The sequence below is a fragment of the Elephantulus edwardii genome, unplaced genomic scaffold (assembly GCF_000299155.1).
Source record: "Elephantulus edwardii isolate Elephantulus edwardi_28Jun2011 unplaced genomic scaffold, EleEdw1.0 scaffold00055, whole genome shotgun sequence".
Classification (NCBI taxonomy): Eukaryota; Metazoa; Chordata; class Mammalia; order Macroscelidea; family Macroscelididae; genus Elephantulus; species Elephantulus edwardii.
Window position 1 is genome coordinate 8893505 of NW_006399805.1, and position 15784 is coordinate 8909288.

Here is a 15784-nt window from a genome sequence, read left to right on the forward strand (position 1 = left end):
GGCTTCCCTTTTTACCCTACTGGAGAAGTTTTTGGATGTGCATAGGGATTTGAGTCTTAGAAGGTCCCATTCATCTATGTTATCTTCTCCTGGTTGTAGCATTAGCCTTATTTTAGAGATAAGTACTCTTAAGTAACTTGGCCATGACCACTCAAACGAAAAGTGAGGGAACCGATTTTGAAACTGTATTCCATCTATAGCCACATTTAACAAGGGTGAGACTCATGTTTGCTTTTCCTGAATGTTCTGCCCCGACTACTAGTATAATGCCAAGACTGGCACATTGAACAAAGGAGAAAATGTACCTTTTTTTGTCTATATGCAGCATTTCTTATTTTATGAACACATATCAAATAGATGTTATTTATAAACATATAAGTATACTTCTAAACAATATATTTTTTATCTATATCTAGTTTTATACCTAACAGCTTAAACTTGGGAAAGAAACACTATTAAGACAATAGCTAGCAGAGTCAAGTATAGTTGATGAATTTATTTACATATGGCCTGTGGTGACCAGCTTTCCTTTTCCGCACAAACTCCTGTGGTCTATTGCTCTTATCACCAGGTCTGTACGAGCTGTGAGGACAATGCCGAAGCAAATGGCTTTTGTGTGGAGTGCGTGGAGTGGCTCTGCAAGACCTGCATCAGAGCTCACCAGAGGGTCAAGTTCACGAAAGACCATACTGTCAGACAGAAAGAGGAGGTGTCTCCAGGTACTGTTGATGCTTGTTATTTTCTTCACTCATTGCTTCCACCTTCTTTGTGGTGATGCATTGATAAGCATTAAGAGACCTTTTATTCTTTTGTTTAAGTACAAGGAGATCTATACGACAGTTGAAGTCTGAGCTCTGACCAGGTTCTAAGCGGGAGTGGACACAGACACCTCGTCAGTTCCCCTCCCACTTCCTTCAGCCTCTTTGTGTGCAGCAAAGGAAACATTTCCTTTTTAAACATATTCTCTCTTTCTTCCTTTATGTTTATCAGATAGATAGATAACCAAAGAAGTTTTGATTTTTGGATAATTTGAGTTTCTGGGTTTTTAATGCATTGTTTTCCATGAAAAATTTGTTAACATTTGTTTGAAAAGGACTTTTTTAAGTTGTTGAGTTTGTAAGCCTCCTTTCAAGAGCCTCTGCTAGGTTAGGTGTGAAGCGGTGAGGAGGATCTGTCTGCCCTCCGTGATTCCACGTTGTCATGGAGACTGGAAGCACATAGCACAGCTTGACCTGATAAATTCTCCTAGAATACAAGATGGGAGTGTAAAACTCAGATCTGGGGCTTAGTTTGGAAGACAGATCTGTGACTTAAAGGATGAGTTTATGAAGGAAAGAGCCTGTTATATGGAAGAGAGAGATGAGGCAAGTGAAACACTTTCACAGATAGGCTGTAGGAGAAAGGTGATGTGGCTGGGGAACAGGTGCTGGAGGAGTGTGGGGCAAAGCTAGGACACTGATGGCGGAAAGACATTGAAGGACAAATGTTCAGGTGTGGATATAGCTAGATTTCACAGATGCATCTTAAAGAAACTTTTGTTACTCTGTGAAGTGAGATACTTCTTGGAAGTGAGAGCAGAGGAAAGTTATACAGTGGAAAGATATTCAAAGTCCTCCATTTCATACATAGGAAATGCTATTAAGTGTGAAAAATTCTAAGTTTTTAAAGAAATGCATTTGAGACAAAGTCTCTTTAAAATCCTGTCAGATTGTGAAGATTTAGATATCAAAACAACCATGAGATATCTCATTCCAATAACAATAGCAGAGTTCAGCAGGACAGCAGACAGCAAATGCTGACGAAGTTGTGGAGAGAGAGTATGGAACTTTCTTATTCATTGCTGGTCAGAATGTAAAATGGTACAGCCACTGTGGAAGACAGTCTGGTGCTTTCTTAGAAAGTTGGAAATAGAAATGCCATTTGACCCAGCAAGTCCTCTGCTGGGAATATACCCTAAAGAAACGAGAGCCACAGCTCAAACAGATGTATGCAAATCCGTTTATTGCTGCATTTTTCACAGTGATAGATGGAACAACCCAAGTGCCCATCAGTAAATGAGTGGATAAAAAAAAACTAAGGTACGTCCACACAGTGGAATGCAATGCAGCTGAAAAACGGTGAAATGGTAAAACGTTACACAACATGGGGAATCCTTGAGGACATTATGCTGAGTGAAATATCTCAGTCATAAAAGGATAAATACTGCATAACAGTGCTGTTATAAAATAGGGTAGACATGAGGGGCATCGGAGAGGGAATGGGAAGAGAGTGGATAGATAGTGAACACTGCATTAGAACAGATGAGGGGAAGAACTGTTTGAAAAGAATGTATGATTATTATGTATTGTATGTATGAGAATAATCTGGAACCAGGAATACATTGCAGTTGGGCTAGGGATGGAAGGGGTGGGAGAAAATGTGCAATAATGAAGAAATAAAATAAAAAATAGTGTAAAGACCAAGAAGCAGTCCTCAGAACAGAGCAAGGAAACACTACATGGTTCAAAATCAGAAAAGGAATGTGTCAGGGATGCATCCTGTCCTCATGCCTTTTCAATCTGTATATGGAACAGATCATTTGGGAAGCAGCTTTATGAGGAGGAATGTGGCATCAGGATTGGAGGAAGACTCATTAACAACCTGCGATATGCAGATGACAAAACCTTGCTTGCTGAAACTGAGGAGGACCTGAAGCACTTGTGGCAAAAGGTCAGGAACTATGTAATCTTCAATATAGATAGAAGCTCAACATCAAGAAGACAAAGATTCTCTCCACTAGGCCAGTTGGCTGCACCATATTAGATGGAGAAATGATTGAGGTTGTTAACAATTACAGCTTGCTTCGATACACAATCAACACTCTTACACCAGCAGTCAGGAAGTCAAAAGACAAATTACTTTGGGAAAATCTGCTGTCATGGGCCTCTCCAGAGTGCTGAAGAGCAACGATATCATCCTGCAAACAAAGGTGTGCCTAATCCAGGCCATGGTCTTCTCTATTACTTGTTATGCTTCAGAGAGTTGGACAATGACTAAGGATGACAGAAGAATAATCAATGTCTTCAAATTGTGGTGCTGGATAAGAGTCTTGAACATACCATGGACTGCCAAGAAAACAAATAGGTCTGTCTTGGAGAAGGTGATACAAAGTCTCTTTTTGGAGGCTCTGCCTCACTTACTTTGGCACAGGGCCAGGAGAAATTGGTCATTGGAGAAGGACATCATGATTGGAATGATGAAGGGAACAGCACAGGAGAGGGAGACCCAAATGAGATGGATTGATACAGTAACTGGGGCGATAGGGGTTGGGGTTAGTGTGTCGGAGTTAGTAAGACTTGCTCAGGACAGGGAAGGGTTCAGAGCTGCTATACATAGGGCTGCTGTACATTGCAAACAACTCCATGGCATAAAAAAACAGTAACATACTATGGAAGGTTTGGAAGCAGGAGTGGCATCCACTTCCTAAATAACATCTCTCCAGAAACCCTATGAACTTCGATAAATGTCAGTTGTTGTAGAGGGGCTTCAGGCCTTTTGTTCATGGGGTCACTGTGAGTCATGCTTGACTCAAAGGCAATCAACAACAACAACCATAACGAAAGAAAAAAACTAAAATAGACATAAGAGGAGAATGGAAATTGCTCTTGAGGATACATTGCTTAAAGTGAACGGAAGAAATGATGATGTAAAATAGAATTTCTAAGGCAGAGTAAAGTAGCAAATAAAACGTACGAAGACTTGGAACTTTTAGAGCCTTGTTTAAAATAAAATACAGGTAATACTGCAAGTTGGCACTGGCTTTTGTTTTTTTGAAGGACCATTTACTTGGGTCTATATGAACTGTCTTTTGACTCAGCAATTTTACCACTATGGAAACATTGTATTGATCGGTAAATTTTATAGTTACTGTGAAGCATCCTCTTGTAATTGAGAAATACCTAAATATCTGCGAACAAATAGGTGACCGTAGTGTCAGGTTCGCTAAATGAATTTCTTAACTAAATGTCTTAACTAATGTTGTTATAAATGCACTTACCACAAATGGGGTGACTTTAACAAATAGAAATTTATTTTCTCAACGTTTTGGAGTCTACAAGCTCACATCAAGGTGCCAGCTCTAGGGCAAGACTCCCTTGCACTCTGGGGACAGATGCTATCACCTTTCAACATCTGTAGGTTCTCAGCACAGGGACCCTGGGTCAAAAGACTGTAACACGCCTGTCTCTTCTTTCTGGGTAATTCTAAGATTTTCCTCCTCTGCTTCCTTTTCTTTCCTTTTGTCTTTTGCAAGATAAAAGGTGAGACTCAAGCAAGAATGTACTTACTTCAGCCTATTGCTAAGGCTTTGACTCTGAATATACATACAACCTACCTCCTTAATATGTACATGTTGGAATTTCGAATACATTGTAAAAGGAACAAATGCTCCATGGAGGCCTCTGAGTCTGACTTATGTATGCTTTAAAAACTGTTGTCATCAATAATATCCATACTGTTAAACAAACAGCTGCATGGTCAAACATACCACCCCAACATGCTCCTGCATCTGTTTCTATGAAATCACTGGGTCCACTATTCATTGCAACTTGACTCAGAAACTTTACTCACACTTGTGGAGTTTATAGGGAAATAGATTATAGAGTGGGGGAAGCAAAGAATATGACACAATGCAAGTCCAGTTTAGTTCAGCAGTTCTAAGCCAGAATAACAAAGCACAAGTCCTCAATTAGTTAAAGTCCAGATCCAGTTTAGTAACACAGTGCAACAAAGATCTAGTTTCTTTAGTCACCCAAGAAACTATCTCAGTTACAAGTCAGCGTTTCGGTCATTCATCCAAGAGTAAAACCTTTAGCTGTGGCTCTATCTCCAGAGTTCCTCTGGTATATATACCTTGCCACAGCCTCTTCACAGCAGTACCCTAGTCCCTTTACCCTCTCCCTAACACTGTTTCTCACAGTGTGGAAAACGTTCTCTTATAGTGGTCCCACAAGGTTGATGATTTGCAAGACCATATATATACCTGCAGTTAAGGTCCATGGATGGAGACCATGCACCCAGTGGGACTAACAGAATGGATAGAAAAGTCACATTTTCAAACGCCACAACACATAAAATGAAGAATAATTGCATTAGATCACTAAATGGAGGATAGCCGCACAGTATTGGGAATTGTGGTCTAACCAAATTGACACACATTTTCAGGGACACAATTGAATCATGGCTGAATATAATATAGGCAGAGGAGAAATAAAGTAGGTGTATACAATAGCAGAAAGATAAGCAAGGTAGAAGAAATAATATTGTGCAATATTAAGTATAGTCTCATATTTTACCACAGTTTTAATATATTTTATTCCTATTTACTGAGTATATTTGTTGTTTTGTTGTTGTTATGTGCCATTGAGTTGAGCATGACTCATAGCAACCCTATGAACAAAAGATTTGAACCTTGTCCTGCACCATCTTCAATATATTTACAAAACTGTGTAGAGGAAAATAACCACCGTGGAAACATGTACCAAGTCAACAGTAGTGAAAACCATGATGAGTTCTGTGCTAATGGATATGCCCTTTGAATTCCAGATAGGAGGGAGTCATTTCTGTTACTGAGCCTTGTTTGTTTCTAGTAGTTTTGCATGAAGAAAAATGAAAACGTGTATTGAGGATAGAGAACAAATACTTGGTTCAGACACGTTTACCAAGATTATTGTCTTAAGATATCTTATTAAAGCTTGTGTGACCCTCACACTTAATCCTACCTGGCTGCTTGCATTTCTTCTTGATGTTCTCCTTTGGAAAATGAACCGTTCACTACTCCTTCAACATTCTCATCGGTAAACCCAAATTTACATAAGACTCTTTCTAGTTCTTTTTTACATTAAATTATTTTGACTTAGTCTCATAGTTACTATTTAATTATGTTAATTTTACTTTCTTTGGCACCCTTTGTTGTTGTTTTAACAGAGGCTGTTGGTGTGACCAGTCAACGACCAGTGTTTTGTCCTTTTCATAAAAAGGAACAGCTGAAGCTTTACTGTGAGACTTGTGACAAACTGACCTGTCGGGATTGCCAGTTACTAGAACATAAAGAGCATAGGTATGAGTGTCTTTTGCTCCTTTTGCAGATTTGTTGCAGCTTTATGAGGGCCGGGGGACTAGTCCAGGTGACAGTGGCAATCTGCAGTCACAAGGGTTTGGTCTGCAGTGTGCCGACCGCCACTCAATCTTTTCAACTTGATGTTACTGATCTTATAAGCCAGATGGTTCTTTATTTTAAGAGGTTGTCTTGTCATTACAGTTGTTTAGCAGAATTCTTGACCTCTCCATCCTAGATGTTAGTAGTATATCTCTAATTTTGTAAAAAAATTATGTCAAAAATGTCCCCAAATATTTTTTTAAATAGCATTCAGTTTATTACAAATATTTAGTATTGGGGTTCCCATATTCCCCCCCTTTTTTTAATCATAATTATGTTATCATCTAGATGAGCATCCTTTATACACAAACAAAACAAATTAAACATAATAAACTCAAAGAAATACTTTCGTAAATCTCCGTATGATCAGAAGGATTCAGGTTGAATATTCCTTGAAAGTCTGTTTTCATTGTCCCGTTGCCACAGTGCTTGTCAAACCAGTTCTGTTTGTCCATGTGTCCTTTGCTATTCCCTATCACTCCTCCCTGAGAGAGATTTCACCCTGAGTCAAAAATGTCCTCAAACATTACATCTATTCAGAGAACAGATTTTAGCTCTGGACACAGACTGACCACATTTTCATCTACATGGAATGTATATCCTGTGTTTTAAGATAGAGATTTCACATTTTAAAAACCTGGATTTCTCTCTTTTTTTCCTTTTTTTCAGAAAATGGAATCTTCTATAGCCTTGGTTCATACACTTTCATGTTAGCATTTGACTTCAGTTGACTTGAATGAGCTTTAGGAGGGATGAATTTTTCAGCTTATAAAAATACATGTAATTAAAATAAATGAGAGAATTGGAATAATTAAAAAGTAACAGTCTAAACATAGGGCAAAAAAATGTAAGGAAAAGAAACAATATAAGTATTGATTGATCGGTGGGCAGTTTATATTAATAATTATAATTTAGATGGGAAAATGTTCCAAATTAATAGATTTCAGGCTAGATTAAAAACCAGATAATAGGATATTTTCTTTTTGTGAAAGAAAAAGGTTTATTGGGAGAAATGTGCTTTATAAAAATTAACCAAAGAGAAGCTTGTCAAGCCAATACAAGAGACTTATAAGGCAAATGCATTAAGGATAAAAAGGTTCTGTTCTAAGACAGGACAGTTCAATAGGTGTATACACCATAACCTCAAAAGGATTTGGTGGAGTCCCTAACATGTTGGGCTGTTAGCTAAAAAGTCTGTCGTTGGCTCCACCAGCCGCTCCTTACAAGGACAGTGGCAGCTCCTCTCAGACTGACAGCCTTAAAGACTCCGTGTCGGCTTACTGTGTCTGTGTCCACTCGACGGCAGTGGGTTAGCTTTAAAAGAAATTAAAAATCCATAAATTGAAAATCTGCAGTCAGGCCGAGAATGTTAACATAGTTATAATTACCAAGCTTCATTAGTAGGGTGAGAATACAGTAAAGCTGATTGAACTGATTCTAGCTTATGAAACACTGTAGCCTGTATTATACATTTTTTTCAAACATGCATAACTTTTTTCCCTGTTTCATTGTTTCACAAGAGAGCTCTGGTGGCCTAGTGGGTAAGGATTTGCTCTGTCAGCCAGTTCAAAGGCATGTGGTTCGATTCCACCAGCTAGCCGCGCTCTTCTGGGGAAAGATGGGCAGTCTCCTCCTGTGCTGTTTACAACCTCAGAAACCCTGCCTTAGGGTCAGCTCTGAGTTACTTTAGACTAGATGGCACATAACAAACAGCATCATACCACAGTGCACAAGAATAAATTTCAAAGGGTTCAAATGATACAGAACATCTGTGTGGCCACAGTACAATTACTATGAAAATAAAAATATCTCTGTATGTTTGGCAATAAAGGAGATCAATTCATATGAGCACTCAGTACAACCCACAATCCCACTAGATCTTAAACTGCAAAGAAGGAAAAAGAATAGTAGATTTTACTGAAATAAATGATGCATTGTTACCTTAGAGACTTTATAAAAAATAAAAATGTCTTATCAATAACTTGAAAATGTTTTCATGAAACAGGAACATTTTTAGCTTACTTAAACACAAGACAAATCGAACCTGCAAATAATCATTTTAATTACGTTAATTAAAATTTTCAAATGCGTGAGAACCCCCCCCCATTGACTTCCTGATAATTTATCGAATAGTTACGTTAAAATTAAGATTATTTCCTGCTCAGACTTGTTCAGAGAATGGAGTCGGGGAATTTATTCTCATCACCTGTGTTTTGAAACCAGCATAAGCTGGATACCAGAAACTAAAGTGGAAAAAACATTGTGAAAATGGAAAATTACATGCTAGTCTCCCTCATAAAACAAAGGTAAAACTTTAAAAAAATAGTAAATTAGAAAACAAAACTGGCAATATATCTTTATTCTTGGACAATGTAATTTCAACTAACTTCTCTTTAAACACAAAGGTGAATCTGACTCAAAACCATGACATTTTCTTCTGCTTTACATGCACGTGAAAGTCAGATAATGAATAAGGAAGTCTGAAGAGCATTTGAATTTTGGTATTGGTGAAGAATATTTGAATATCCCTTAAATTGTCAAAAGAACAAAGCAAGCTTTCTTGGAAGACATACATCCAGAATGCTCTTTAGGAGCAAGGATGATGAAACTTCATTGCACATACTTTGGCCATGCTGTTAGGAGGGGTCAGTCCTTGGGGAAGAACAGTACAGAAAGATGATGAAAGAGAAGATGACCAATACAATATAATTACATGTTGTTTCTTAAAAGATAATCTACAAGTTTACTTATAGCATCAAACTTTCAAAATCCTAAAATTATTAAATAGTTCGTATTTGATACTGTTGCCATCAAGTTGATTCCAGGTTATAGTGGCCGTACAGGACAAATTCAGACTAGCCCACAGAGTGTCCAGGGGTGTAATCTGCATGGAACTAGACCAGTACATCTTTCTTTGGAAATGGCGTGGGATTCCAGTGCCCAACCTTGGCTAGCAGCTGAATGCTTAACTGCTGTGCCACTCTAGTACCTTTTAGTTATTAAATAGCTACTAAATCTCTCTATATCTTTTGCTATTTTTTGCCAGGTCATCGAAGTGAATAGGCTCAACATTGAAAATTCTGAATGATGGATGTGTCCATAAATAGCATGATCTGAAAGATGAAACATTTTCATATTTTGGAGAGGAGGGAGAACCTACTTTAGGATTTGTGTTTTAGAAGATTATTATTTATATTGTTACAATCATTATTTTAAGTGTTTTATACTATTTGTTCATTACTTTAGCTTTTTCTTAATTTTTCTCAGGTACATTTGTGTGAAGTTAATTTATTTGTTTATTTCTTCAGATACCAATTTATAGAAGAGGCTTTTCAGAGCCAGAAAGTAATCATAGATACCTTAATCACCAAACTAATGGAAAAAACAAAATACATTAAATTCACAGGAAATCAGATCCAAAACAGGTAAATTTCTGTTTATGTTATTGTAATGAATCGTTTTTCTAGAATGTGGTAAGTGTCTTCATTGTCAGGACAGTATGTCTCCCTTTACTCAGTTACGTAGTTACACAAACTTCAGGAAGGTCTAATAAAGCTGATTAGGCACTTCCAAAAACAATGTTTTTGAAATCTTTGATTTAGGAAAAATTATTTTCCACTATGAAATATTGAAAATCAATATCTGCATTTAATGACAGCTTTATCTGGTAGTTATTTCTGTTTAGAATTGTCAAGTGTTTTATCAATTTTAAAGAAATTCCAGAATTTTAACCAGTGTTGTAAAATATTTTAACACTCAGTACTTAATTACTATTTTAATATTTGCTAAAATTTGAGGTGCTACCCATTTTCTGGCCTGTGATTTGATTTTTTTTTTTTAATATGGTTGTTTTTAAAAAAAAAAAAAGACAATGGATTAGAAATTTTAGAATATATTGAGACAAAAGACTTTTGGCCTCTAGTCTGGGGCTATTTGCAGGATGGGAAGATGGGTGGAATGGCTGGATTCTGCAAAGGTGTGCTTTCTGGTTTGAGGTTGAGACTAGGGTGTGGCTGTTGATCACAACAGGGTGTAAACTGTTTGGATTTGACCTTGTATTTAAAAAGGCTTTTGGTTTTTGTGGATCTCCCAAATGAGAAGAAAAGCTTGCCTCTGGAAACTCTTCCTATGAACTTGGAGAAAAGATGAAAGGTTTGTGTTCAAGGCACAAAGCTCATAGGATCAAACAACTTTGTGGCACTTAACCAAAACAATAACTCTGTTATTAGAGGAACTGACTCATAGCTGACCCTTCTGCAGGTTTCCACAGGCAGTAAGTTACATGGGAAGAGATTGCCTATCCTGTACCCTTGGAGCAGCTGATGGATTCGACCGCATGCCTTTGGAATTGCAGCGCAGATTCTTAACAGTGGGCCACCAGAGCTCCCTGCTCTGACACTGAGTCAGTTACTGACAGCTAGTAGAGCCCCAGCATGTTAGGCTTAGTTGCTACTCCTAGCAACCGTGTAAACAACAACCTGGATCATCCTGTTTCCTTCATAATCTTCATCATGTCTGTTACACTTTAGCCCATTCAGAAAGTGACTCTGTCAATCCATCCTGTTGATTGGCTTCTTTTCTTTCACTTAATCCTCTACCTTTTCAAGCATGATATCTTTTTCCAAAGACTGACCTCTCTTAACGCCATGCCCAAAGGATATGAAATGAAGTTTCACTTACCTTTGCACCAAACAAGTACTCTGGTTGCACTTTCTCTAAGACAAAGAACATGCTTTTTCTTTAGGCATTTTGTGGGATATTCAGTACTTTTCTCCAACAACATAACTCAAGGGCATCAATTCTTTTGTCATCCTTACTCATTTTCTAGCTTTCAGATGCATAACAAGTAATTGAAAAGACCATGGCTTAGATCAGATACACTTTATCTACTTTGCTTGGTCAGCAGAACATGTTCATTATGAACTGTTGTTATGTACTCTGGATTCAAGGATCCCTGTGAACAACAGATCTGAAGCCTGTTCTATCCTGTGTCTTCCTTATCATTTCTGACACACTTGAGCTCAGTTGCAGCAGTCACTGTGTCAATTCACTTGAACGGGTCTTCTCTTTTGCTGATCATCCACCTTCCCAAACTTGATGTCCTTTTGCCCCTTAAAGGAACATGTCCAAAGTGCTTCAGATAAAGCTTTGACATTGTGCCTCCAAGGAGCACTATAGCTGCCCCCTCTCACGTCTGTGTGGTCTTTTGGCAGTTGATGGTATTTTTAGCACTCTCTCCAACATCAGAGCTTAAAGGCATCAATTCGTCTGTCATCCTTATTCATTTCCAGCGCTCGGAAGCATAGCGAATGATTTAAAAGACCATGGCCTGAATCAGGCACACGTTAGTTTTCGAACTCCTAAAATTATTCCCCAGTAATTTAGAAAGCATAAACACAATCAAATATTCTGGAATTCCCGTTCCTCCGAGTCAGCCAGTTTGTTGTGATCCACATAGTCAAACGCCTTTGATAGTCAATAAAACACAAATAGACATTCCTCTGCTATTCTCTGCTTTCAGCCAAGATCCATCTAACATTAGCTATATTATCTCTAGTACCACGGCCTCTTCTAAACCCAGCCTGCACATCAGGGAGTTCTCTGCTGATGTGTTGCTCCAGTCGCTTTGGGAAAATTTTCAACAGAATCTTGCTTGCATGTGATATTAATGATATTGTTTGATAATTTCCGTACTTTGTTGGGTCACCTTTCTTTAGAATGGGAACAAATACAGATCTCTGCCAGTCAGTTGGCCAGGCGGTTGTCCTTCAGATTTCTTGGCACAACTTGGTGAGCACATTCAGGGCAGCATCTTAATGTTGAAATATGCTGTCAGTTTCTGGAGCCTTGTTTTTTTGCCAGTTCTTTCAGAGCCACTTGAACTTTTTCCTTCATCACCCAGGCTCTTGCTTATAGATTGTTTCATGGAATTCTTCTGTGTCAGCCAATTCTCTGTGTACTCCTTCCATCTTCTTTTAATGCTTCTTGCATCATTTAATATTCTTCCCAAAGCATCTTTAAATATTGCCACTTGTGGCTTGAATTTGTTTTTCAATTCCTTCAGCTTAAGAAATGCTGAGCGAGTTCAGCTCTTTTTATTTTCTGACTCTTTGCATACATATGTCATTATAGTACTTTGCTTTTTCTTCCCAAGCTGTCCTTTGAAATCTTCTGTTCACCTCCTTAATGTCTTGATTTCTTCCTTTAGCTTTGGCTTCTCGGCACTCTTATAAAATATTCTGAGTCTTATCTGACATGCATCTTGGTCTTTTCTTCCTATTCTGCCTTTGTAATAACCTTTTACATTCTTCATGGATGATGTTCTTGATATCGTCCCACAGCTCATTTGGTCTTCGCTCATTGATGTTCAAGGCCTCAGACCTTTTCCTGAGATGGTTTTGAAGTTTGATATGTTCTTGAACTTGAACCAGGAAGCAGTCATCAGATCAGGGAGACGCTGCACAGTTCAAAATCAAGAAAGGTGTGCACCTAGGGATGTATTCTATCTCCGTACCTTTTCAATCTATATGCAGAACAGATCAACCAGGAGCCTGGGCTGTATGAGAAGGAATGTGGCATCAGGATTGGAGGAAGATTCAGCAACAGCCTACATTATAGAGACAACATGAAGCACTTGCTGCAGAAGGCCAAGGACTGCAGGCTTCAGTATGATTGAAGCTCAACATCAAGAAAACAAAGATTCTCACCACTGGGCCAATTGGCAGCATCATGATAGATGGTGAAGAGTTTGAGATTGTTAAAATCCATTTGCTTGGCTCCACAGTCAACACTCTTGGTACCAGCAACCAGGAAATCAAGATTGCCTGGGGAAAGTCGCCTATTGGGGACCTCTCCAGAGTACTGAAAAGTAATGACGTCAGTCTGGAAACTAAGATGCACCTGATCCAGGCCGTAGTCTTCGCAGTTGCTTGCTATGCATCAGAGAGCTGGACTAGGGGATGATAGAAAGGGAATTGATGCCTTTGAGCTATGGTGCTGGGGAAGACTGTTGAATATACATACCATGTACTGCCAAGAGAACAAACAGGTTCATCCTAGAGAAGGTGAAACCAGGCTGCTCCTTGGAGGCAAGGATTCTGAAGCTTTGTCTGACATACTTTGGACATGTTACAAGGAGGAACCGGTCCTTAAAAAGAAACATGCTTCGGGTGGTGGAGTGACGGTACAGGAGAGGAAGATGAGATGGTTTGATTCAGTCACTGGGGCAATGGGGGTAGGTGTGTCAGAGACAATAAGGTTGCACAGGATAGAACAGGGTTTAGGGCTCTTGTACATGGGGTCACTGTGAGTTAGCAACCCGACGCACATAGAAAGGTCCCTCACTGCACATTTGTCCAGTGTAATATATCTGCTGATCTTCTGGTTGCTTGTACCAAGGGTGTTGATTGAGGATCAAAGTAAGATGAAATGGTTAAAATTTCAGTCTTTCTCCAACTGTCATGATGTTACCTGTCTATCCACTGGTGAGGATTTTGTTTTCTTGACATTAACATGTAATCCATATTGAAGGCTGTATGTAGTCTTTGATCTTCTGCAGCAGTCACTTCCAACTTCTCACTTTGAGCAAGGAAGATCATGTCATCTGCATGACACCAATTGTTCATGAGTCTTCCTCCAAAGCTGATGCCACATTCTCCTCAACATCAAGAAGACGTTGAGTCGCAGCATAAACAACTCATATTACCACAATCTGCCTAAATGTTCAATCTTTGCTTCTTTCATTTGCTTTTAGAATTATTGAAGTCAATCAGAATCAAAAGCAGGTGGAACAGGATATCAAGGTTGCTATATTTACACTGATGGTAGAAATAAACAAAAAAGGAAAAGCGCTCCTGCACCAGCTGGAGGTGAGTTGTACAGTAGCCTGTTGTGGTGGTTCATACGTTACTGTCTCAAGCATTTGTTAATTTGATATCAGTCAATGAAATGTTAATCTTCTTGTAACCTTGAAGTCTGTACATTTTCTGTACACACACTATTCTTAATTTTCTTCACATGATTTGGTTTGATTGTGGGTTTTTAATGGAAGAGTAGAGTTTATGGAACTAGCTCTGGGGTGTTTGGTCTTTGTTACCATTTTTCCCTCTGACTCAGTTTGTCTGGGCTAGGGGCTTAGCTTATTTCTTTTTAAATAGAATCTGTAATGTCCTGTAGTATATTACTTCTTCATTTTTCTAAGTTGTCTGAGCTCATCAAGAGCTTTCTTCTCTCTGATGGGGGCAGGGGGAGTGGAGTCTGTCCTCACAGAAACAATTTCCTTGGCATGGTGGTGAGTTTAAGGGTTTTAAATAAGACAAGTCTCTTGGTCAGGTTAAATTCTGTATTTGCTGTTAAATTGTTTTTCTGGTAATACTCTCACACACCTGTTGATTTTCAAGATAATTCACAATAAGCAGGATAATGCAGAGATAAGAGGATGTTTTTCTTGTTCCTTACAAAGGTAGTGACGTTTTCTCTACCCTAGGGCAGAACACTAGGCACAAATTGCTACCATAGGGAATAAATGGGGGAAATCCCACTACTTTCCATTTGATTGAGATCTTACAGCTTCTGTCATATTCCTGAGGCCGTGCAGTTGTATTCAAAACTCTGACCTTTGAGATGGCTACCTAACTGAAACACTAAGCCATAAGGTCACCTTACAGTGAAGATTGCATGACTTTGAGTACCTTTGAGTTGGAACAAAGTTATAAACCCTTCAGTGGGTTTTCAGAGACAGTAAATTCACACAGGAGGAGATTGCGCGTCTTTCTCCTAAGAAGCAGCTAGTGGATTCAAACCTACATACTCTGGGTTGGCAGTACAATTCCTTTGCCATTAAGCCCCCAGAACTCCCATAACAGTGGGAATCAGAATGCCTAAAAGTGGAAAATCCTACGACTAAGTCAGTGTTCTGATAACTTTACTGTATAATGGCTTACCCAGTTCAATGGTGAGATTGTTAAAACTAATCCATACTTTCGATGCGTGTTGGGAATAGCAGTAGAAACCTAAACTCCAGAACTTGTCAGATCAGACACAGCCTGGAACTAAGGGTGGTTGGTACTGTCTTCTCTGCTATGACCGTGGCCTTTTGTGTGAACATTTGGGGAGGGTAGTGGGGAGCCCACTAAGAGTTCTCCTACTTAGAGATGTAGCCATCCTAATTTCGTAATCCAAAAATGTGTGTTATATATGAAAACTAATCTTGAGAATTGTCTTGATTTCAGAGTCTTGCAAAAGACCATCGCATGAAACTCATGCAGCAGCAGCAGGAAGTGAGTGGACTTTCTAAACAGCTGGAGCATGTCATGCATTTCTCCAAGTGGGCTGTCTCCAGCGGAAGCAGCACTGCATTGCTTTACAGCAAGCGCCTGATTACATACCGGTTACGGCACCTCCTTCGAGCCAGGTGTGATGTGTCCCCAGCCACCAACAACACCATCCAATTTCACTGTGATCCTAGCTTCTGGGCTCAAAATATTATCAATTTAGGTTCTTTAGTAATCGAGGATAAGGAGAGCCAGCCACAAATCCCTAAGCAGAATCCTGTGGTGGAGCCGAATCCACAGCCACCAGGTGGCTTAT

The 15784-nt window shown here is 39.0% G+C and overlaps 1 protein-coding gene across 1 annotated transcript in view; it reads left to right on the forward strand.

The window, feature by feature from the left end:
* TRIM24 (tripartite motif containing 24) overlaps window positions 1-15784 on the forward strand; it is a gene marked incomplete at its 5' end in the record, with an annotated part of 57003 nt that overhangs the window by 8214 nt on the left and 33005 nt on the right. The window contains 5 exons of the mRNA XM_006887212.1: window positions 572-719; window positions 5965-6097; window positions 9505-9621; window positions 13950-14064; window positions 15427-15691. Of these exons, the coding sequence (XP_006887274.1) occupies window positions 572-719; window positions 5965-6097; window positions 9505-9621; window positions 13950-14064; window positions 15427-15691 (778 nt within the window). The remainder of the gene's footprint in view (window positions 1-571; window positions 720-5964; window positions 6098-9504; window positions 9622-13949; window positions 14065-15426; window positions 15692-15784) is intronic.